Source organism: Lytechinus pictus, chromosome 17 (genome assembly GCF_037042905.1).
Source record: "Lytechinus pictus isolate F3 Inbred chromosome 17, Lp3.0, whole genome shotgun sequence".
NCBI lineage: Eukaryota > Metazoa > Echinodermata > Echinoidea > Temnopleuroida > Toxopneustidae > Lytechinus > Lytechinus pictus.
Window position 1 is genome coordinate 31,675,420 of NC_087261.1, and position 25,654 is coordinate 31,701,073.

At 35.7% G+C, this 25,654-nt stretch overlaps 1 protein-coding gene across 1 annotated transcript; it reads left to right on the forward strand.

Annotated features, from left to right (window-relative positions):
- Nucleotides 1–2,499: 2,499 nt before the first annotated feature.
- Nucleotides 2,500–24,186, forward strand: LOC129279882 (uncharacterized). Its single transcript, XM_064112017.1, has 6 exons — nt 2,500–2,779; nt 15,367–15,500; nt 17,487–17,624; nt 17,967–18,119; nt 21,923–22,198; nt 23,734–24,186. Exons 2-6 carry the CDS (start codon nt 15,401–15,403, stop codon nt 23,970–23,972), a joined length of 906 nt encoding a protein of 301 aa, XP_063968087.1. The 5' UTR covers nt 2,500–2,779; nt 15,367–15,400; the 3' UTR covers nt 23,973–24,186.
- The last annotated feature ends 1,468 nt before the right edge of the window (nt 24,187–25,654 follow it).

The window sequence follows — 25,654 nt, forward strand, 5'->3', positions numbered from 1 at the left end:
CAAGAGTGCTACCGCTAACAGTGGCGTACCGTGGGTCACGGCATGGGGGGGGGGGGCACCAGCAAAAATTTAGAGTCATTAAGTGGGCGCGCGAAGCGCGCTCAATTGCCAGGTATACTGACCTGATAGGGACATTTCAAGGACTGTGCCATTAAAAGGATATGTATCTTAGTGATCAAATAATGCGAGCGCGAAGCGCGAGCTGAAAATGTTTGATATTCAGTCCTAAAAAGGGACATAATAAGCAAAGTTTTGTAATCATGATACGTACCTGTCTTACAAAACAAACAATGCGAGCGCGAAGCGCGAGCTGAAATTTTTTGTATAACTTAACCCTACAAAGGGACATTTTCAGGACTATCTTTTGGAATTTATGAAGTGCGTACGTATCTCATCATAGTCATCTAATGCGAGCGCCAAGCGTTTGCTGATTTTGTTAGAATTACACTGGCACATGAAGCACTTTTTGTGGTCATTGTAATCATGAACATGATACGTATTTCACTAATGAAATATTGCGGGCGAGAAGCGCGAGCTGACAATTTTAAAAATTCAGACCTGAAGAGGGGCATTCTATGGCTTGTTTGTAGGAATTTACTATTTCACTAATTAAGTGATGCGAGCGCGAAGCGCGAGCTGAAAATTTGTTATAATTAGATCAGAAAAAGGGACATTTTAAGGACTGTCTTTAGGAATTCGTGCACTGCAAAAACGCCGGTGTTGATTTAACACCAGCCCGGTATCTATATCGGTCCACACCAATGCGAACGTAAGCACAGACTAGAAATGTTTTATTAAGGCCTTAAAAGGGGGCAATCACTTTAAGTATATAGTCATGAAAAAAGCATATGTCACTACATAAAACAATGATAACTTGAAGTGCAAGGAGATAGTTTGGTGCATAATCTTTATGGGCTTAAAATACAACAGGACTATATATCTCATTAGTCAGACAATGCGAGCACCAGGAATGATGCAACCCCAACCTGCCCCCATCCCCACCCTAAGCACCTTCTGAAACCATAAATTAAAAAAAAAGTTTAGTAAAAATAACTTAGAACATTTTTGTGTTTTTTGCCAACTGCAAACTTGTAGACAAGTCTACAAGTTGTAGACTTGTCTTCATGAATTTGCCAACTTCAAAGTTACCAGTTTTTTTAAGTCATGTGTTCTGTTCTTTTAGTACTTGTACATCACTTTGCTGACTGGTAGGGCGTATAGTGTTCTGCCACTTTAATAGGCCCACTTTATAATTTGCCAACTATACTTTGGCTTTGATTATTCAACTTAAACCTTGGAAATTCATCCCACCCTATATTTATGTAGCTAGCTAGTCTTGCCTCTAATTTTACAAAACTAATGTGTTTGTTAAATCGTCAATAATTGTGGTATAATTTGCAAACTAACAAGCTTGTTCATATTGGGGGAGGACCGGGGGCTTACTTTGTGTGTTATTATAGCTCCATCTGTTTTGTACTTAGTATTTTGCTGACTAGTAGGGCTCTAAGCCTGGCTACATGGACTTGGATTTGCCAATTGGTTGTCTTTACTCTAAAAGTCGTAACCTTCTTCGAAGTTAGTACCCCTATTTTTCTTTCCTTTTCTTTCTTTCTTTCTTTCTTTCTTTCTTTCTTTCTTTCTTTCTTTCTTTCTTTCTTTCTTTCTTTCTTTCTTTCTTTCTTTCTTTCTTTCTTTCTTTCTTTCTTTCTTTCTTTCTTTCTTTCTTTCTTTCTTTCTTTCTTTCTTTCTTTCTTTCTTTCTTTCTCTCTTTCCCCCCTCTCTCTCTCTTTCTTTCTTTCTTTTTCTCCCCTATCCTCCATTTTGCCAACTGGTACATGATTTTGCCGACTGCCACGAATGTTGGGGGGGGTGTCACACCCCCCATACCCCCCCCCCCTCTAGCTACGGCCCTGAGTGATTGCTAATGTAAGTTTATAACATTTTGGTGGCCTATGGCCTACAAGCTAAGCTTCTTAGTAGGTCACCGCGTTTCTTTTTCATCTTGTCTCATTATATTAATGTTGGTTGCTATATTTCCCATAATAATGTAAGTGCATGTATTATCATGATTATGTATATTATTCTGTAATTTATTACTTTTGTTCTTTGCTATTTACTTGTATTGCGAAGATTTGTTGTTGATGTTGTTATCGGAATAGATCGAAATAAATAATCATTCATTCATTACTAGGCCTACAATATGAAGAAAAGATATGCCCATTGCTTCTGGTCTTTTAGTGTAACATGAATATAGATACTTCATCGAGATCGTGCGAAATGAAATGAAGAAACTGCCATAAATGTTTTGTCTGATTTCGATGAAATTACGCCCACTGACCCTAGCTGCCACTGATACAGATCAGATTAACTGAAGATGTACATGGTGCTTTGACCGAGTATCTGCTTTGAGAACCACACCTCAATGACTCCAGACAAAGAATCCCATCAGAGTTGTTTGCGTATGCCATGGATGACGCAAGTCCATTATTCGGCCCCTTTGAATAGATATGAAGCTGCATTTCTAAGTCCTACATATTCCAAGTAGCAACACGGTTTCCCCAAACAGAATGATCGCTATAGATGCTCTCAAAGATAAATGAATAGCAATATAAAATTGTCAGACTATGCTGTTGAGCTAACCAGTCGTGCCGATAACTGTGAATGCTATAAATGATCTTTTAAAACGAGGGTAAACTAGAGGCAAGATGACGAACAGAGCTGGAGAGTGATTCGAACTGTCATACAGACGAACTTCAGTAGTAGCTTGATCGTAATCATTGTAAGTACTGTATCTTGAATTGACATTTATATCATAGTATGTGAAGTATATATTCCATTCGCCCATCCTTTCTCTTTATTCTTTTTGCTCATCACTCATCATGCTCATGACAATTGTCTTGTCTTTCCGTTAATGCCCACAATCATTATGTTGATTATTATGGTATATGACGTCAAGATTGACTTGACCTGAAGTTTGCTGGGACTGGCTGGTGCAATACACCGGGCGAACACCCTACTCTTTGACGAATAGTTTATTGGTTTAACGTGCATAGGTCGTGACTTTCCTATACACGGGAGCAACATTTGCCTCCTTTCCGATGGACAGAGTGTTTTCCAACTGCATTCACACCCAGGCGCGGATCCAAGATTTCGTGGGGTGGGGGGCCCAAATTTGACCTGATTTTTGGCGCCCATGTGTACTTTTCGAAAAATGGCGCCCCCTCCCTCCCGGCCAGGCTAACTTAAATGCCTTAAATGTATTTTGAATTATCTAATATTACATAATCACTTTAAAAAAGGCAATTAAAGACCACTTTTTTAATGTGTTCTTGAAAAAAAAAATCCATGAATATATTATGTAATATCAATGGAAGCGCGAAGCGCGAGCGATTTTTTGGGGTCTCAATTTGGTTTAACTTCTCACCAGAGTAGGCCCTACTAGAATATTGTGTGAACGGGAGCTGTAGTTTCTTTACTAGTTGTTTAGAATAGCCTTCAATAATATCAATGATAACCTCTTGGGAATGATGCAACCTCGAAGCAATCGACTCAATCTCCTCATCTGTGGCGAAGCTGTGATTTATTCAGCAGGGTTGCACGGGGGGGGGGGGGCTTGTTGAACTTTTGTAGAGGGCACCAAGATAAAAAAATAAAATAAAATGGGGGGGGGGGTAGAAGTTAAAGAAATTCCGAAAATTTATTCTTAAAAACACATTGAGGTATCTCACAAGACCTAAATAAATAATGATAACGCGAAGCGCGATATATTTGACATATTTGGAAAAAATATTATATTTCACCATAATCCCTTTCCTTTTCTCTCTTTTTTTTCTTGGCCGTGATTTTTTTTTTTTTTTTTTTTTTTTTTTGGGGGGGGGGGCAAAACGCCCATGTCCTAACAGTCATTTCCTAGCTTTACTTTATAAACAACATTAATGTGCAATAATCTTATAAGCCCTATGCGAGATAAAAACATTTAAATTTCATGTATTTTGACCTGAAAATTGAACATTCTGGGCAATGTTTGTGAACCTGAACAAGATGCGTATGTAACTAGATAATTACTACGAGCGCGAAGCCCGAGCAGAAATGTGTAATGTGCGTTCTGGCCTGGTCGAAAAGGGACCTGTTAAGGAAGTTTTGCAGTTAGCCATTAAGACGATACATATTTCAACGATTAAATAATGCAAGCGCGAAGCGCGAGCTGAACATTTTTTATATTCCAACCTAAAAAATTAGATTTCAAACCCCCAACGGGACACTCGATTCATGTTTTGTCACTTATGAAAAATGATGGGTAGTTTTTGGTATCTTCCTACATTAATAATGCGAGCGCAAAGTACGAGCAGAAATTTTTTGATATTCTGATCTGAAACTGAATAATTTTAGCACGGTTTTAATAAGATCAAGATGCGTATCTCAATATAAACATGCGTGCACGTGTTTTAGAGTTAGACAGAATCTGGGCACTCTGAATACATTTCATTTTTCATCATGAAAATCAATAATGCGAGCGCGGATCGCTAGCTGGAAATAATATTTGAAATTCCGATATGAAATGGGTCAATTTAAGCAATGTTTAAAGCACTCTGTATATAGGGGAATTGTGAAGTGGATGTGGGTAGCACTTAATAGATGATGCGAGCGCCAAGCGCGAGCTGATATTTTATTATTATTTTAAACTAGGATCGAGACATTTTAGGCCTCAGGGCATTTTGTCATTATATATAAAAATGATGCCTATCTTCTATTCCTCTTCCTAAAACTTGTCGATATTTTTTTCTGAAAAAGGGACAATTTAGTTATGAATTCATAAAAAAATTTATTTCATATTTATTAATCTAATAAGCCTAATGAGTGCGTGAAATTTGTTGATAGTGAATGAGGCCTGAAAAACTGGATATTTCATATTTTTGTAATCATGAACAGCATTCATGGGTTGATACATTTATAGCAAATGATGCGAGCGCAAATCGCGATCCGAAATTTTTAAATGGGGGGGAATTCAAGTAGTTTGTTATAAAATATATAGGTACAGTGGCGTACCGTGGGTCACGGCATTGGGGGGGGGGGGGCACCATCACAAATTTGGTGTCACTTAGGGAGCGCGCTCAGTTGCCAGGTATGCTGACCTAATAGAGAAATTTTAAGGACATGCAATGCCATTAAACGGATAAGTATCTCACTGATTAAATAATGCGAGCGCGAAGCGCGAGCTGAAAATTTTTGATATTCAGACCTAGAAGGGACATTATAAACAAATTTTTTGTAATCGTGATACGTACCTGTCTCGCTAAACAAACAATGCGAGCGCGAATCGCGAGCAGAAATTTTTTGATATTCAGACCTAGAAGGGACATTTTGAGGACTATATTTAAGGTATCCATTAAGAGTATAAATATCTCAGCATAATCATCTAATGATAGTGGCATCCTTTGCTGAGTTTGTTAGAATTACATCTAAACATATGAAGCACTTTTTGTATTCATAATCATGATTATCATACGCATCTCATTAATCAAATACTGCGAGCGCGAAGCGCGAGCTGAAAATTTATGAAATTCAGACCTGAAAGGGGCATTCTAAGGCTTGTTTGTAGGAATTCACTAAGTCCTTACGTATTTCACTAACCAAATGATGCGAGCGCGAAGCGCGAGCTAAAAATTTTTGATATTCAGATCAGAAAAATTGACATTTTAAGGACTGATTTTAGGAATTCATGAAGAGCAGACATCTCACCAATCAACTAATGCGAACGTTAGCACGGACAGGAAATGTTTTATATTAAGACCTTAAAATTGGGCAATCACTTTAAGTAGTCATGAAAAAGAAGCAAATGTCTCTACATAAAACAATAATAACTCGAATTGCGAGGAAATATATTTGGTGTATATTGATTTGAAAACGGGAGATTTTAGTACAACAGGATTATACATCTCGTTAAACAGTCTATGTGAGCACCAGGAACAATGAAAACATAGGCCCTGAGCAAACTGTTTCATAAAGTCGTGAAAAAAATGCTTCTTATGTAACATAATTATGATATAATATAACATAATAAACAATAATTTCTTCTTTCCCCATTACGTTTCTCTTCTTTTCTCCCTCTTTTTCTCCTTTTCCCCGTTTTTTTTTTTTTTTTTTTTTTTTTTTTTTTTTGGGGGGGGGGGCACGTGCCCACCATACCCCCTGGTAGTTACGCCACTGTATATGTATACAGAACTCACCAATCAAAATGCGAGCGCACAGCGCTAGCTCATAGGCTTTCATTTTTACAATTGAGACACCAGAAAAGGAATATTTTGAGAATCTTATATGAAATACACAAAGATAAAAGGTAGGCCTACAACATTTTAAAGTTTCGCTTAATTTCACAAACCAGTTATGTTCACATCCTTGTCGGTATGCAAATGAGGAGACTGATGACATCACTCACTCACTACTTCTTTTTGTATTTTAGTATATGAAATATGAAATATTCAATTTTTCTCCGTTGTCGTGTGAAACAACGATTAATTCCTCCCTGAACATGAGCAATTAGCATTGTTTAATACTTAATGGTTCAATCAAGTTGGTCCATATTGTAAAATCTGTAAAAAATGAAATGTTGTATAATTCTAACAATAAAATACAAAGGAATTAGTGAGTGAGGGACATCATCGACTGTCTCATTTGCATGTCACTGAGTTGTGCATATCACTGTTTTGTGAAAAATAATAAAAATTTAAAATGTCATAATTTTCTTATTTTACATCCGATTATGATGAAATTTTCAGCATAATGCTTGTTTGATCGTTCTCTAATTTTTCAAATCAACATTTTTTAAACATTCATTTTAAGAAATGAATGCGAGCGCGAAGCGCTAGCTGAAAACTTTTTTTAATGATGAAATGAAAAGGACATTTTCAGTTGTTAGATTAGAATATAAAATATTTTCAGCTTGTGCTTCTCGTTCGCATAAAAAAAACTGTGAGGTCGGGATGCGTATATAACTAAACAGTGATGCGAGCGCGAAGCGCGATCTCAATTTTTTTTATATACTGACTTAAGAAGGACTCTATTAAGGTATAATTCCTATTCTAAAAGTTTTTCCTTTTTCTCTTCGTCTTTTTTTTTCTTTTTCTTTCCTAATCTCACTTGTTTTGTGCTGAACGCGCTCGCAGCATTCGGTCTAGTAATATATTATAAGGTATTTAAAGTGTGTGCTCTGTACAGCATTGGCATGCCATAGTCCAACCTGTAGATTCCCCACAGGCAGGGTGGTTGCAGTGAACAAGTGGGGGTAAAAAGGTAAAATGATATGAGGTCATTATGTCCATCCTTTTTTGAAGTTTTTGTTCAACTTGCTCTTATTTCTTTATTTCTGCATCAATTTTGCTCACACTTGGCTCAAATGATCTCTGGGTAATACTAAATTTGTGTCCATGAAGATGATGGTGTCAAAGGCATCTAGGGAACAAGAAGGTCTAATGATACGAGGACATGTCCATGTCAACTTACTCTAATTTCTTTATTTCTGCATCAATTACAGTATTGCATCCAAGCATGATGTGAGCAATCACTTTAATCCAGCTGAGGCATATAGCGGCCTGTCATTGTCCAATGTAAATCAATGTGGCATGTTAAGATACTATAACATGTCACATTAATTTACATTGAAAAAAATATTAGATTTTCTCTTTGATCTTTGAGACAATGAGAAAATTATTGCTGTGTATGAGAGGGAATTGATCTTCAGACACAATACAAAGAATATTGCCCCCCAAAAAAATCCTGTATTGCTATAGTATAAAAGAGAAAATTAAGAAAAAATAAGACCATGAATCACAAGATTCTATTTTCTTTTGTTAATCATAAACATGATATGTATAGCGAGCAGCCGTGGCGTGAGCTGAGTTTTTTTTTAGCTTTAGATCTTAACATTCTAATTAGTTTCATGAAGAAAATGGGTGTCTAATTAAACAATTGATGCGAGCGCGATGCGAGAGATGAATTTTTAAAATATATATTTTGACATGAAAAATTAGAGAGTTTAAGTCTTTCTTCCTTTCTTTCGCTCTTTCTTACTTTCTCTCTTTGTTTTAGTGGGACTGCCCCCTCCATCTATTTAGGGGGGATTTGTCCCGCCCTCGCTTCTACTGCCTATGATCCTACATTGTGATATGTGAAATGGCGCTCAAAGTAACATGTTTAACTTCATAAAAGATGATACCGAGCATAATAACAAATCGATGATTAGTTAGTTTGAGATAATTATGCAGCATTGATAAGATTGAGACGAATAAAAATAAATAAACGATCAATGCTAACTATAACCGGAGTACATTAATTTTCAAGTTCTACGTCCTTCCGACCGAAAAACTGAGACAAAGCTAACAAAACGCTGAAAATTTCTCAATGGGACAAGAAAGTAATCGAATTGTGAAATTTTGCTTATTTTCACAAAATATAAGTGCAACAGAGTAATATGCAAAATAATATTAAATTGAATAATGTCGAACAATAACTTTATTTCGAATTTTAATTTATGAAATGTATAATATTTCCATGCTTTGCAAATTTTACAGTAATTATATGTTGCAAAATTAACAATTCCACATATTCAGGAAGAAATCAAAACTTATTTCACATTATTACGAGTAAAAAAACAAAGCTCCCTAACAATACAAAATCCAGTAGAAATGTTGATTGGATGACGACATCGCAATCTATCGGGTCCATATATCGAGGATGTGCGTTAAACATGTTGTTAAACTGTTTCGTGAAAGATTAAGCAAAAATTAAAATATAATTTTCTTTAATTTACTTTACGTCCGATTTTTAATGAAACCTTCAGTCTTATATTTGCTCTACTAGCATTTTGTTTTTTATTTATCCAAAGCAACCTTTTTATTGGGGATGAACTTGACCTTAGTTTAAACAACTTTACGAAGCCTATTGTAGCTGTGTTGCATTGAAATAGAGTAATGATAACCGACAAGCCCTACAGTGATTATTTTCTTGCTACTTCTTGACGGTACTAAGGTCTACTACAATGTAGTTAAAAGGCGTACATTCTATAATAGACTCAATTTATCAAAATATTATTGTATTGCATTATTAATAGAGGAATCACATACACAGTCCATCATATCAATTTTGCTACAAATTTGTTATCGTGAATATTCTGTTCGATGATGTAACATACGATAATGACACGAGATAAAACAATTGCATTTTTCGTAAACATTTGCAAGTATATATCATTGTTGCATAGAAAGAAAGTATGAGCACGATCATCGGTACTAAATATATTAGTAAAAATATTTTATGATTGGGCTCGGTGATATGATGATGGCGACATTCGGTGACAATGAATAGAATATTCAGCAAACTATACACAACAAAAAAGTAAGTCCCCCCTCCCTTAAGGACGTTCCACAGTTAAAATGAAGTCCATGTCATTCTCACCAAATTTTGCAGAGAGTTTGGTATCTATCTAATATAGGTTCATGTGCTTATTTTTTTTCTACGGGACTTCAAAGTTGCGGTATTTGAATGATATGAAATGTTGCGCAATCATGAGAATTATGCCTCTCTTAGACCTCACGAATTCACCAAATGAGTTTAAATCATCTTTACTCAGTGGATACCGCATCAAACTTCATCAAATTTTCAAGATATATAACAAAGTGTATTACAAAGTAAGAAAAGGTCTTTTAATTGGTAAAACTATATCTATTTGGATTCAGCAGCGCCCTCATTTGGCAAGAATGGTGCAAAAACTCGGAAAAAACTAATCTTCAAAGACGTGAATCTACTCAAAAATTAAAAAAAGTATTTTATAAGCTGCACCTTTTTCAAAATCCATGTCATTTTTATCAAATTCGGCTAAACTGTAGAGGAATGTATATGGAAGGTGCAGGGAAGTTAAAAAAATATGGGGTCCATGTGCTCGTTCTTTAACTACGAGTGTCAAAACTGTTGCGAGTTTGAATGAAAATCGCCTAAAATGCGCCGAAAACCTGCAAAAGTCTCATAATACCGTCTGAAATGAAAAGGGTTCCCGTATTTCGCTCCCAAACATTCAAAATCCATATCATTTTCATCATATTTTCTAAATTTATTGAGAAATATATTCTAAAGCCGTTGAAATATTAAAAATATGGGGTCCATGTGCTCATTTTTAAAGTATCAGTGTCCAAAGTATTGCAAGTTGGCTTGAAAATATTGAAATCCACCTAAAGTGCGCCGAAAACGTGCAAAATCATAATACCCTTAACAATGCAAATGGTTCTATATTTCATTCCCAAACATTCAAAATCCATGTCATTTTCATCATACTCTCTAGATTTGTAAGGGAATATATTCTAAATACGTCAAAACATTAAAAATATGGGGTCCATGTGCTCGTTTTTAAACTATCAGTGTCTAAACTGTTGCGAGTTGGTTTGAAACAGCCCAAAATGCGCCAAAAACGTTCAAAAGTCTGATAATACCGTCCAAAATGGCTAAAATACGAATGGTTCATTAGTTCTGCTCCCAAGCATTCAAAATCCATGTCATTTCCTCATACTCTCTAGATTTGTAGAGGAATATATTCTGAAGAAGTTAAGACATTTAAACTATGGGGTCCATGTGCTCGTTTTCAAATTATCAGTATCCAAAGTATTGCGAGTTGGCTTGAAACAGCCCAACATGCGCCGAAAAACAAGCAAAAGTCTGTTAATACCGCCTAAAATGCAAATGGTTCCGTAGTCTTGCTCCCAAACATTGAATATCCATGTCATTTTCATCATACTTTGCACATAGATATTATAGCACCTGAATATTTAAAATATGCAAAAATCAACATGGGTCCATGTGCTTGATTTTTTGCTATAGAGCTTCAAAGTTAACCCAAATGGATGTTCTTAAGAATTGCGCATTCAAAAGAATTTGGCATTTTTAGACCTCACGAGATCACAACAATGAGTTTAGTGCTCTATTACTCAGTCAAAATCCATAAAAATTTTATCAAATTTTGCAACATGATTAATAATTGTATCCTTAAGATGGATAATCCATTTATATTGCTTTCAATTGTTTGCCCATTTAAGTCTAACAGCACTCTAAGTTCTTAAAAATTGCGGGAAAGATCTAAAAAATGTGAAATTTCAATAACAAACTTGAGAAGTAAAAGAAATGCTGCACTTTATTCAAAACCCATGTCATTTTCACCAAACTTTGCAAAGTTGTAGAGGAAGGTATACCTAAGAGGTGCAAACATTAAAAAGTATGGGTTCATGTGCTTGTTTTCAAACTATCAGCACTGTTATTAGAGCAAATGTGTTTCTTAAACACCCCCAAAACGCGCCAAAACTTTGTATCAATGTGAGGAAAAATTCCGAACCACTCTACCATTTATTCAAATATTCATCATACTTTGCAGCACTACAGAGAAAAAGTATTTTGACATTTTAGAGGAATAAACAAAAAATGGTCCATGGAATAATTCCAGTTTATTAGCTTCATAAAATAACACGTCGGATCTGCAGTTAGTGCAGATAAGGAGAAAATTCAGCTCACAATACCTACAGCTGATTAATCACCAGTTCATCCATTGTGACGTCAGCGCGCAGAGTGTAACATATGTGCAGATCATGATGCGCACAAACATAACTGTGGAACGTCCATAGAGATGTATACTACATCTCTATGGGAACGTCCTTAAATATTTCCGAACCACTGGGAGTTTTTAATCTATTTTACATGCGCGTGTAGGTAATTTTATAAGCTACCCTCTGAGTGAATGTTAGGGACGTATTTTATGTCGTGCTTCAATGAGCACCGCCAGAAGGCAAAATTGTCACTTTTTAAAAGTCACAAGCCAACTATCATGAGTTTGATTCCATTTTATTGGAACGATATATATTGAAGATATTCTGTATATTTCCAACTTATTTGATTACAATTCGTAATTATTTGTATAAACTTAACTTTTTTTTGTATTATCACCTGGTAATAATTATGATTATTATGTTTTATGTATTATTCATGTACATGTATACTAAGATTGGGTGCCTTTTACTTTGTACATTTTATTCATGGCACGGCCCGAATGCAAATCAGACTCTGTATCTGTTTGGGTTTTTTACCGTGTGAAAATAACATTTATCTATCTAATTCCATATTCTCATCATGCAAAATCGTCAGAAGGCTTGAAAAGGTACTTTGTAAAAGACGATACACCTTTTTTTTGGCTAAATTTCACGGTTGAAAAAACACTATTTGCTATAATTTGCTATAATTGTATTTTTACACATTTTTATCGATAAAAATGATCTAATGTGATGACAGTTATTTTTGGGAAGAGTATTTCCAACAAAATTCATCATTTCACGCTTCAATGAGTATCTAATGAAAACAAAAAAAATGCGATTTTCAAATATCATATGCAATTATTTCATTTTGAGAACTGAAATTATCAACTTATTTTCGTTATGTTCATGACCAATTAACATGCTTTAATGATTCAAAGGCGTTCTATTAAACATTCACGCTTGAATGGACATGTGGAATGTGATTTGCTCTTTCTTTACGTTATTGGAAAAAATGCAATTCGCTAACTGTGGATATCTGTCACAAACCTTCTTGCATAGTTAATTTCATTAGATTTTTGTGAAAATCCCGGTTTCAAATGTGACTTAATTGCTGTTGTTTGCATCATCCATCATTTTTATCACTACACACTTTCCAAACTTTTACATTTCCATGGTTGAGCGAGCACACTCGAAAACTTAGGAATGAATACGCTTTATATAGCATAAATGCATTCCTTTCTTAACAATTTCTCAGGATCAGTTGAATTGATGGACAAATCAGTGGTGGATCCAGAATTTGAAAATGGGGTGGGGCCGATCAATCGGAGGAAGGGAGCCACTAACATTTTTCATTTATTTTTTTTCAAACTTTTAAGCCCTCCAAAGGTCTTTTATTGAATCAAATAATATCAAAGTATACATAAGCAAACATTATCACAAAATCAATAAATGAACTCGAACAGTAATATTACTTAAACATTTCTCTCAAGTAAATAAAGAATGAAGTGACATCCGTTTAGTATTAAATTTGTTAAACAAACCCGATATAGAACTAATATATCTCTCATCTTCATAATATTGAATAATTTTTTTCTTTGCATATGTAAACACAGGTTTTTTACTATTTAACTTTTGAAAAAATAAACGTTGTTTTCCATTTATAACATGCTTTTTAAAGTTATAGAGGATACTACCATAAGCCCCTATGAGTATGCGTCCAAAAATTGTGCTCACTCAACCATGAACATACGTTATCAAAAATGTGTGTGGATTGGCAAAATGATGGATAGTAAAACAGCATTAGCACGATAAAATTTACCAAAAAACAACCTTCGCCCAACTATTTGTATTTACAAAATCTGAAAAACGACTCTTGTGACTTGAAAAAAAATGGTCATTTTTAATTCAATCTTTGACTGGACCGATCAATCCCATTTTTCCACAGGAGTTGCTTAATGAGTGTAGAAATCTACATACGAAAGATTATATCTAAAAAATATTCCGTTCAAAAGTTACAGCATTTTGATTTAGGGGGACTTACTTTTTTGTTGTGTATATTAGAGAGCATCAGAACGAAATGAATAATAACGAAACAGTCAAACTAAACATATTTCAGTTAGCTTGATGCTATTTTATATACCGTTGGAATTATTGACTGTGATAATTAAGATGTTGTATAGTTAAAGAACACTATATTATGATATAATGAGGGGACATGCATGCTTGTTTCAGGGGCCGCGGAAACGGGGGGAGGGGGAGGGGGTTGCGGTGATTTTAGCCCCGCAGTTTTTTTTCTCCAAAACTGTGTATAAAAACGTAATCATGATCATCTCATTGTGATTTGTTTGCATGGTCAGCCTCCCTTTCGTCTCAGCCCCCTATATACTTGCAAAACCGCCCCGCGTTTCTGTGTTCGGTAAAATATCGTCAGATACTATTTAAATTGTGACTTGTACCCGATGTTGGGAGAATCTTACCCAGGAAAACGGCTTTTACATAATAATTGTTGGAGCGGTCGTGGAGCGGTAGGGAGAGAGGGTCGAATTTCGACAACGCTCGTCACCGCTCACAAAATTGGGGAAAAAATCGAAAACATGGGCGTTGCCTTAGCGGTGCACCGCTGAAGCCAGCGTAGCTTTAGCGTTGGTTTAACGGTGGCGAGCAGTCGCGAGCGTTAGTTTAGCGGTGACTCGAGCGTTGATAGAGCGGAGTTCTGCGCATGCGGGCGTCGCACAGTGGGCCAGAATGAGTTGAAAGTGCGCCAAAATTATTTTCCGTGTTATATTTTTACTTTAACATGTAGATTAAGGGTAATTTTGGGCGTAGAATCAACTGAACATAATTTAAAGCCCATATGACGTCACTTTGATACCAAATTTTGATTGGCTGCTTAAAACCTATCTGTGAAAAGAAAAATTACGCTAAACAATGTAAAGTATATAAACTTTGTGTTATGTGTTACTTTAATATTGATCAGAGTGAATGTTGGTTTATGCTTCTCACATGCCTAAAAAGTGTGTATGAGATCCTGAAAATAATTTTATGGCATCAAAATGATCATTTGATTAAAAAAATACTTTAAAATCTGAAAGATATTAACCTGCAGCTTGATTACAAATGAACTCCTTATTCATTTCTCCCCGTATTTATAGCCAAATTCTGGTACTGCTCCGACACCTCCATACCAACGCTAAACCAAGGTTCATCACCGCAATGGATCGCTACTTTAACGCCCAGCACCGTTCCAGCAATCCCGTGTCCGCTCGGAAAACGCTTACAACCGCTCCACCAAAGTTTGTGAACCGTTAATCACCGGCCGGGCAACGCTGGCGAAGCAGCGGTTGTCCAGCGTTCAAGATTTCTGCGTTGGCCTAGCGGACCCAAGCGTTCACGAACTTTCGTCTAGCGGTGCCAAACTTTGACTGGGCGTTGTTAGAGCGGTAGTCAACTTTGCTGGAGCGGAAAATTGCCCGCTCCTCACCGCTCGCAATATTTTGAGCAGCTCAAAACTTTCGGAGCGGTAGGAGGGACCATGAGCAGTGGCCGAGTGTATTCGGCGTTGCCTTAACGGAGGCCAACTTTGCTTAAACGGTGGTGAACGGTAGAGAGCGGTGGTGATTTTTTCTCTCCGCTCCACGACCGCTCCAACAACGCTCGGGCGGTGTGACCAGGCCTTAACAAACATGCATCTTACCATTCTACCTTGTATATTGTGTAGCTCTCAAGTCAACCTATCTTAAACTAAACTTTGTATTGATTATTTTAATGCATAATCATGATCTGTTTATTCAATATTTATTTCTAGTTATCCAACCAAATCTTGTGCGGTAAAAAGAATCATGTTCGAAAGAGGAGAGAGTAGCCGCTATTTGTTCGCCGTTTATTTCATCGCTTTGAACGTCATCGTCACCCACACTTTAGCTCGCTTTCAAACGCCAAGTAAGTTTACCTCACGAGATCATCTGTATGAAGAGCAGAAGGATGAATAGATTGCATTTCAGAGTTTATGTTTGTAGTCCATGGCGCTAATTCTCTCAAGTTTTACAATACCTTTTATGTAGCCCAGTTTTCGCCCTTTACTGTTTCATTTTACCATTAACCCTTACTAGGACGGGGGGGGGGGGGGGGCTCGGAGGCCCCCCTCCAGCGATTCGCGTAATCTTTTCGCCGCGCGAATTTTTCTGTCCGCGCCGCTCGCTGACTTTTAAAGTCTTGCACATCTTTTGAGATCAAATTTGTGACACCCAGGTGCAACATTACTTTTCCCATCGACAGGTCCAGACATATTGTGTTTTCAACCAAAAATCTTAAATGTATAATTTATTTTAGTTTTGCTGTTCTAAATTGATTTATTTTATTTTTATTATCTCTCAAGAGTCCCCGACAAAACAATGGAAAGCAAAAGGTAAAAAAAAACACATAAGACATTGCAAAAACAATGTTATTCATAAGAAAAATGATCTGATTTTTTTAATGTAAATTTGCTAAGAACACCACAAAGAGTTTCTACACAAAACAGAACATTTGGAGCTTTATTTAGGGAGGTGGAAGAAAACGTATGATTTTGCATACTTATTAAGAATAAATTAGCATGATCAATTAATAGCAATTAGCATGAAATAAGTTGAAAAAGAATTTTGTAGATTATATCCCAGACAACCTGCGTGTCAATTTTCGGCGCGATCGACGGCGGAGATCTCGAAAGGGGCCTCGGGCCCCGGCCATATGATCTCCCCAAAATACCCCGGCCTAGATAGGGTTAAAACTGATGAATACATACCATATCTCACATAAGTAAATACATATTGTAGTAAATACTTAATGTTGTCATAACCCGACATCTTGTCATCCACAGACAAGATACTTTTTATTGTGCTGTCCTAACGCCCTAAAGGAAATATTTTGATAAACCACTCCATTTCAGTAAAAAGAAAAAAAAACGCTGAATGCTAGAAATAATCTCTATTCTCATCACGTTTTTTTTTTCAAAATCAAATTGGGAAAATACTATTGGAAGCTATTAGAACAATTAGAATTTCATTCTTATCACAATTTTAGACGAGACTGGAAATATGAAAAAAGGAACACACATACACACAAATTTATAAGGACAGTGATTAGATTGCCACTGTACTATTAGAATATCTACGAATTCAACAAATATTGACTAAAAAGGTTTAAAAAAAACCTTCCCTAGTCCCCGTGCAAACATGGAATAATAAAATTCCATTCTGTAAAGGCTTCCACTACAATCTTCTTCAATGTAATACTTCCGTTTACAAGGTTATAAAGGCTAAAAGTGATCAGATTTTCTAATGACAGTAATAGGAAATACTCAGTCGACACGCTCCATCACACACGTGCATCAAACGTAATCAGAGAGGAATCACACCATCCTGGTTCTCAATTCTTGCGGTACAAACTGCTAGGTCAGGAAGTCCATTCCTGCGTAATCAGTTGTCCTATTTCTCGTAATCTTCACTTCGCGTCTTCACGAAGTCAAAGAGCCTTATGAAGACCTCACCATCGAAATTATATTTGTTTACTATAATATATTTGGATTCCTCTTGTATTCGGCTATATATATAGATGCCTTATATGATTGAATACCGTTTTGTTACTTGATTGTATTGTTTTCATTGTATTTTGCTTTAAAAATGTATCATGTGATTGAATGTTTCTCAGAACTTACAAAAGGGGAATACAGACTTTGAATTTAATTGATTGTCATTTTATACTTGATATCCGACTTGAGTCTTTTTTTTTGTTAAACGAATTATAACTGAGTTTAAATCATTACTAACAAAAATATTTACTGGCAAAAAAAAAAAGGTGATTATGAAGACTCCATGTACAGTAACTATGACAAAATCAGTTACACTAGCGTTTGGAACTAGAATAAATCAATTTTGCATCTGTTCACAGGCGCAGCAAAATTCAATTCGGGGGCTTTGTGGAAGGGGACCCCGGAAGTACGATTCAACAATAACAACAATTGGTTTGCTATCTGCGCAGACTCTAGATGGAATATCGAAGTAGCAAGAGCAGTATGTTATCATCGAGGTGAGTTTTATGAGTAGCCTATAGACGATCTGGCAAAATGGAAACACATGAAATGAAGAAGTTGGACTCTTTTCATATTACTCTTTCCCCACCCCCTGAATAAATCTTTGCCTCTTCCTCTCTCTCTTCAATTCCCTTTATTCTGTCTTGTTTTCCTGTAAGTTTTAAAATTTAAATACTTTGTATAATGAATGATAGGGAAAATACAGATTATAGATCATGATGGTATTTTTATCGTTGAAACAATTTCTGTTTTAAGTTAAGACTAATGCAGTATATTTTCTCGTCTGTTTGAAGTTCGTTTTTTGAAACATTGTAATTACCTTTACCTTTTGCAAATAGGATTTAGCGGAGTTATGCTTGTGGATACGACTTCATTAAATCAGCCAATAAGACATGCATCATGTGTTCCAGATTATTCATCATCTCCCCCGTTATCCTGTCAAGAAAATACAACCAACACTTGCTCTCAAGTACCAAGGGTTTCATGTTTTTGTAAGTTGCAAATGTTTTTATCGTTTGACGACCTCTGATCTATCTGGTATAAGAGGGTAGATAGCAGGGTCATTTCAATTCATAAATAAAATCTTATTATTTGAATGTTCAGATAGAGAACAAGACAGTTGACCATCCATAGTTGATCAACACACCGGGGGAAAAATTCAATTTTGCACCCCTAGACTGAAACCATAGCAACACACATTCTGGGAGCAAACTGAAAAGGTTCACATATGTACCCTATCGGGTGCAAGAGTACACGCTTTACACCATTTAGGGTGCTACTATTATATCAGTCTGGTGCGCCCCAAGGGGTGCAAAATTAAACCCTTTTTCTTAGTAATTATCGATATACTAAACAGGAGTGCAACGGGAAGGGAGGGGGGGTGCTGGCATAACCTCAACATTTTGTAGAAAAAGAAAAACAATAGACGCACCCCGTGAGACAAAACAAAAATATCAATGCATGAGAATGGATCACTTTTTTCTTCTTTTTTTCCTGTCAAATTTTCTGGGCAAAAACAAGTTTGAAAAAAAAAATCCATGATCCGCTGCCGTGGTAAAAGCACAATTTCCGCACTTACCATTTTACGAAACTGAAGTGATCCCCCTCTTTATATTATGGTAAATAATATTTTATACATATTACTCAAAAACCCTACAAATAAGATAATCTATAAGTGTTTGCTGGATTTCACAAAACGGTAACGTTAATCATCGTGAGGGAATCAATCCTGAAACTTACTCGCTGCTTTCTAATTTATATGAAATATTAAGTATATTTATATCCCCTCATAAGCATGATTATACAGTTCTTTATTCCTCCATGAATGATGTGCAATCGTCATCGTTGCAGCCTATTGCATTCGATCTCGAGATTTTTTGTCGAATCTGTAAAAAGAATATTAAATATTGTCTGTAGTACAGTACAAACGTTTTACTAAGTGCCGGGACTAAGTGAGTGACATCATCGACTACCGGTAACTAAGTTTTCATATCCCTCTTGGGCATATAACTGTTGTGCGAAAATAAGGAGAGCTGCTAGGCCATTTTGTAACTTCTTCTCAAGAAGGCCGTACGGGACCAGCGTTAGCATACCTTTTATAGACCATTCTTAGGTTCGCATCTTGGTCGATTGACTTGTCCAAGATTTGTTTTAACGTCGTACGAATCCCTATCACTTCATAAGGTGGCCGTGCGAACGCATGAAAGTATCGTATGAACCACAGTCGAGAGATAATTCTAGAAGCATTGAATTCTTACGGTGATCGTAAGAACGCCGTAAGGTGTTAATAATCGGCTCCTACCACATTCGTAAGAACGCCTTACGAATTGAAATTCGTTTGGCGCTCTTACGAACGACTCATTGCTTTTGTAAGGATCTAGTAAGGCGAATTAGGTACACAATTTGTGCAACTGTAAAAAAATCTCCTTATTTATTTATTTATTTATTTATTTATTTCAAATCTTTATCCAGAGTAGCCTGTTCAGCTTTATACAAACAAATATGTAAAATTACACAATATATACAATTAAAACATTCATTAAAAATCGCTGGTCTTCCACAGGGCTCTGCATTAATACCAAAAAACATATAATTCATAACATAAAGAAAACATAAGTAAAGTAGACATATACACACATCAAAGTAAGATTCAGAATGGGAAAGTAAAAGGACATGGTAAGATAGGAAGAAAGAAATAGAGAGAGAAAGAGGCAGAGGCAAACGGAGAGAGAGAGAGGCAGAGAGGTGAAGAGAGAGGGAAGAAAAATGTGAGAGAGGGAGAGAGAGAGAGTTGAGGAGCAAAGAAAATTATGTAATATTTGACCAGTCAAGCACGAATGACTTCAGAGTGCCGTGAGTTGTACGTAAGACCATCTGCCGAAATAATAACTAAAGACATTCTTTGGCAATTCGTAAGAATTCTAGGACCATTATAACCGGAAATCATTTCGCTTCTTTAAGAAGGTCTTGAGTTGTTCCTAAGAAGGCCGTTAGAATTTATATTATGCCCACTCTACGGACACCAGAATTCGTAAGAACGCCCTTTTTCTTACGAATATTTGTGACCGTAGCTTAAAGGACAAGTCCACCCCAACAAAAAGTTGATTTGAATAAAAAGAGAAAAATCAAACAAGCATAACACTGAAAATTTCATCAAAATCGGATGTAAAATAAGAAAGTTATGACATTTTAAAGTTTCGGTAAATTTCACAAAACAGTTATATGCACATCCTGGCTGGTATGCAAATGAGGAGATTATGATGTCATCCACTCACTATTTCTTTTGTATTTTATTGTATGAAATATTCTAATTTTCTCCTCATTGTCAAGTGATACAACGATCAATTCCTCCCTGAACATGTGGAATACCATTGTTTAATACTATATGGTTCAGTCAAGTTGGTCCTTATTGTCAAATCTATAAAAAATGAAATATTGTATAATTCGAACAATAAAAAACTAAAGAAATAGTGAGTGATGGACATCATCGACTGACTCATCTAGTAGTGCATAATTTCCTTCAGCAAGAATATCCACATTGTGCTGCTCTCAACCCAGGTGAGGTGAATGGGTACCCTGTAGGAAGAAATTCCTCGAAAGCTGGAGCTGAATTCTGAATGTTGAATTCTTATAATTATTTTTATGTAAAAATAGTAAATTTGTATCATTTGATAGAAGATGAAGAATACAGCTTTACTATAGATTTATTCTTGTTGATAATGTTATATTTTAAACATACACTTTCTGTGTTGTCTATTTTAGGTACAGAAATGTTGTTGGTTACGATATGTTTGATGATGTTAAGGTTGAAAGACATGAAATAAAGATGATTTGATTTAGGGGGAAAAGACGTCAGCCACAGTTAAAACGATCAAACTGTGTTATGTTTGAATTCATCATAGTGAAATTATCATTAAAATAGACTGCAACGATAATCCTACAATTAAAAACCTATTATGGGTTTATTTTACTTCAAAATTTCCATGACTGTATAAACAAAAGTTTCACCGCAACCCGTTCACTTTGTGATATAAACAACATTACTGTAAGAAAACCTACGCGAGCCGTGCTCAACACGGCAATTTTATGCTGTGTAAACGCGATCAGTGTGATCCGCGAGCCGTGTCGAACACTGATTTTTTTTTTTGATCCGCCAAAATCGTAGGTTTCAACCCGCGAGCCGAGTCAGACTTGCCTATTTTTTCGTGTTTTCTTTTTTTTCTTCTTTTTTTCCTGTCAAATTTTCTGGGCCAAAACAAATTTGAAAAAAAAAAATCCATGATCCGCTGCCGTGGTAAAAGCACAATTTCCGCACTTACCATTCTACGAAACTGAAGTGTCGAACCCGCATGACCTAGGTCAAACACGGCATATATTTTTGACGTCTATTCTATTTCCGTTCGTGATCCGCGGGCCGTGTCGATCTCGCCCCTTTTCTTTCAGTATAAATGCGATCACAGTTGCCCTCTTCGCAGCGCTCGACCCTGCTTGAGGATTTAACACTTGACCGAGTCACTGTGTTAACACGGTATGTGTAAACACGGTGTAAATGAAAATCGAGAAAAATGCTCACCCCTGTAAAATTATGAACCAGGCAATGTTCTTGTTGGCAACTTCATCATCTTGATGATAATGTTTCGTTTTTAAATACCTTTTAGACAATGATTTTAATTCATTAATTATGATGTTAGTATCACCAAGATTCAATCATGTTTTTCGTACTCTCCTTTTTATAGGGGAGAATATTATGCGAAGAATGAATGAATATTGTCTCTTTTCCGTTTCCTTCAAAAAGTACCTGGTTACAAGGGATGTTATAGAAGCACAGATGATAATCCTTACTTCACCATCACTCCTCCTCAACTATTCGAACAAACCCTTCAGGATTGTGGTCGCGATTGTTATTCATTGGGTCATCAATTATTCAGTGTGACCGGATCTAGATGTCGCTGTTCAGATAGCAATGAACCTTCAGAAGGAGAAGAGTTAGGAACGATAGCATGTCAAACACGATGTCAAGGAGATCCCGATCAAATATGTGGTGGAACCAATGCTGTGAGCGTTTATGAAGGTAAATTTAATTGTATGTATCTTATCTTGTATGTTGTTATTTTTTCCCCAAAAGGTTTGCAGATTATCATTATTAATGTTATAATGATAAACTAATAATAAAAATTCAATTCAATTCAAAATGGTTTATTCAGATTTAAAAAATAGCTGGAATCGTGGCACAAAGCCAAATTATAGAGGTTTTTGGCAATATAATTGATTGAAATCAAAAGACTTAACGTGACGTACACCATAACGCAAAACAACATAATAGGAAAAAGCAACAATTATTACACAGTAAAAAAAAGCATAATACAAAGCTGTTTACTATATGAACCTTACAGTAATTGTTTAAACAGTTTGAACAGGTGTTTAAATCTTAAGCAACAAAGTTTAATTTTCAATATCTAATTTTCAATAAATTAAACATGATTGTTTAAATGGTTATACAAATACTGTAAGGTTCTTATAGTAAACAGCGTTGTATAAAATCTTAAACAGCGTTTTTACTGTGTACATAGCATAAGATAAACGAAACAAAAATCACAGAACATAACAGTAACGAAATCCGCTTAAACATAAATGAACAAAGTTTTAGAATAAAATGTGCGTGAAAAGTATTGAGAAATACAAATATAAAAAACAGAAAAACTCAAAATGTTTAATACCACATCACGCACGATTAAAATTATTTGCATATAAAATTACATAACAGTTGAAGAATTTGGAGAAAAGTTAGTAAGAATATTTAAAGAGAAAAAGAAGAATAAAAAGAGAAAGAAGTGGAAGAGCAAGAAGTATCAGAGGCGGAAGAACACGAAGAAAATAACAATAACATAATAAACGAGAGCAGGGGGGGGGGGTTGGCAAAATACGACATGAAAATGATGAAGGATATGTCAGTTTGTTCCAATAATGCGTTTTCACTTTTTACTCCGGTATTCGCCCCCCCCCCCTCTCCCGAGACGCCCTTGGTATACATGGTCGGATGCCCTAAAGCTACCGTAATTGCTAAAGCCATGCACAATGCTTGTAAAATTCCCGATGAGCTTAATATACTTTAGCCAGGGGCCTGTTACTATGGTTACGGCACATTTTGGTATATTCGCCATTTCGTTAATTTACCAAAATGCGCAGTGAAAGCCCCCCCCCCCCCACCCCCACCCAACCGGTTGTGACAAGCGGCCCGTTCATGATTACAGGGTGCATATTATTTTCGGGCAGATCAAAATTTCGCGCACATGTATACAAAAAAAGAGTAAAGAATAATATATGAAAATGTGATAGCACCAAAAGAAAGAACAACCTCGAAATTAATTTAGTATGGCCTAGTTACTCTCTATTTCAAATTTGAGGAGATTTGAAATTCAATTTACGAAAACTCGGCGAATTGGATAATTAGTTTTCTGCAAAAACTGTTAATGATAGTAGCAGCAGGAAAATAGGTCATCGTCTATTATTCGTCTTTTGATATTTTGAAACAGTACTGTTATACCCAAAGTTTATTCATTTCATTGTTGCTCTTAATGTTTTTTTTTTCTTCTTTGATTGCAATAGCTTCCCTTGGCGAGTGTGATCTCCATCGCATAATTGAAGACGGTGGTATGGTACACTTCACATCTCTGGTATGTACACTTCATTTTTTTTCTTTCATTTTTTTAACCCTCCACATAAATTGGCATAGCATCCTTTACATCTTATTCTCTTTTCTTTTTAATATATGTCTTCCCTTCAATTCACTTTCCATAGACATCGCATTAAAGGAGAAGTTCACCCTGACAAAAAGTTCATTGTAAAAATAGCAGAAAAAAATATCCCCAAGGTTTGAGAAAAATCCGTCAAAGAATATACAAGTTAGAATAATTATTTGATTTATGACGTAATAAGCGAGCAGCTTTCCTTCTTACCGAATAGTAAAAAATCATTGAAATGCCATTTTCACAGAAATTTAAAATGTGTTTACAGTGTACCTTCAGTATATCAATAGACATATCATTTTACGCCCGTTCCGAAAAAGAAAACAAAAATAAATCATCACGAACCATTAAAAATTTGAATTTGTGCATTTTATATTACATAATATTTGGGACAGCTACTCTCTTATGACGTCACAAATGCAAAACTTGAAATACTATCAACTTTACTATAATAATATTTAATGGATTTTCCTCAAACCTTCACCAATATTTTTTATTATTTTTTTGTTGCTATTTTTACAACAGAGTTTTTGTCAGGGCGAACTTACCTTTAACAGGTACAATGAAATCCTGACTTGCCTTTAGGAGTGAGCAAATAAAAGAATAAAGTAAGCGGGATCATTCGTAAGAAAATGTCACATTCCTTAAAAATCACGACTCGACCATTTTACGGCCCACCTCCAAACAAAAATGAACTCCTCCAACTGAATCCAAATTCCCGTGTCTAGCAACTCCTAGATCCGAATATGAATGTAGATTACATTTTCTTTTCTTTTCTTTTCTTTATAAGGATGTTATTGTTATGGGTGCTGTATTATTTTCCGTCAATTAAAAACAATAATAATTACATATCATTTACAATGATAAAAAAGCAGTAAAAAACGGAGAGATTGCCCCTACTCAGCGTCGATAACATATAACACTGATTTACAGTATAGTATCGATATACATGTAAAAGCAGGAAAGAAAGAAAATAAAAAATTGACTTACAAAAATACATTAACAAAACTAGATAAGGTAAGGCAACCTTTATTTCCAAATCAATTTTAAGTATTCGATAAAAAAAACCTGTAATCGCAAATCAATAGAAATGTACAATTATAGGTTAAATTACACAGCAGAAAACAAAAAAGTACAATTTAACACATACATGCAGCGTATTTGATTGGAAAATGGTGTATGAGAAAGCCATGGTATCTCTTATACAAAATACAAAAAAAATAAGAGATGAATAATACAAAAATTGAAAACAACTGAATCACGGTTTCCTTTTTTTTTCTGGGACACACTTAGCAATAACACGAGTTAAGAAGAAACATGTTTGTAATATACACAAGATGACAAGATTTAACAAAGTAAGACTATAGAAATGCTCGGCGGGTCGCAGGGCCGAGCACATGTATCCCCCGAACCCACCATCATCCGTCATTGCGATATAGAGCTCACACAGAAATTTGACAAATAAATACAATTATCATGGCAACAATGACACTGCCCACATTCTGGCTGTGGGTACCAAATTTGATGACAATAATATGACGCAGCAGCGTGACTTTGCAGAACCTAAAGTATTCCAGTGGCACCTGTTGGGGAATACCGCATACATTCGTTATTCCGAAGCTTCGTTATTCCTAAGCTTCGTTATTCCGAAGGTTCGGATATTCCGAAGGTTCGTATTTTCGAAGGTTCGTAATTCCGAAGGTTCGTTAGTCCGAAAACAAAATGAGGTTCGTAATTCCGAAGGTTCGTTAGTCCGAAAACGAAGTGAGGTTCGTAATTCC

Bases quoted from the DNA above. Each gene is read 5' to 3' on its own strand.
- LOC129279882 (XM_064112017.1), top strand. From the start codon at position 15,401: ATGTTCGAAAGAGGAGAGAGTAGCCGCTATTTGTTCGCCGTTTATTTC. The intron at 18,120-21,922 runs GTAAGTTGCAAA...TCCTTCAAAAAG, and splicing joins ACCAAGGGTTTCATGTTTTT to TACCTGGTTACAAGGGATGT. The intron at 22,199-23,733 runs GTAAATTTAATT...TGATTGCAATAG, and splicing joins TGCTGTGAGCGTTTATGAAG to CTTCCCTTGGCGAGTGTGAT.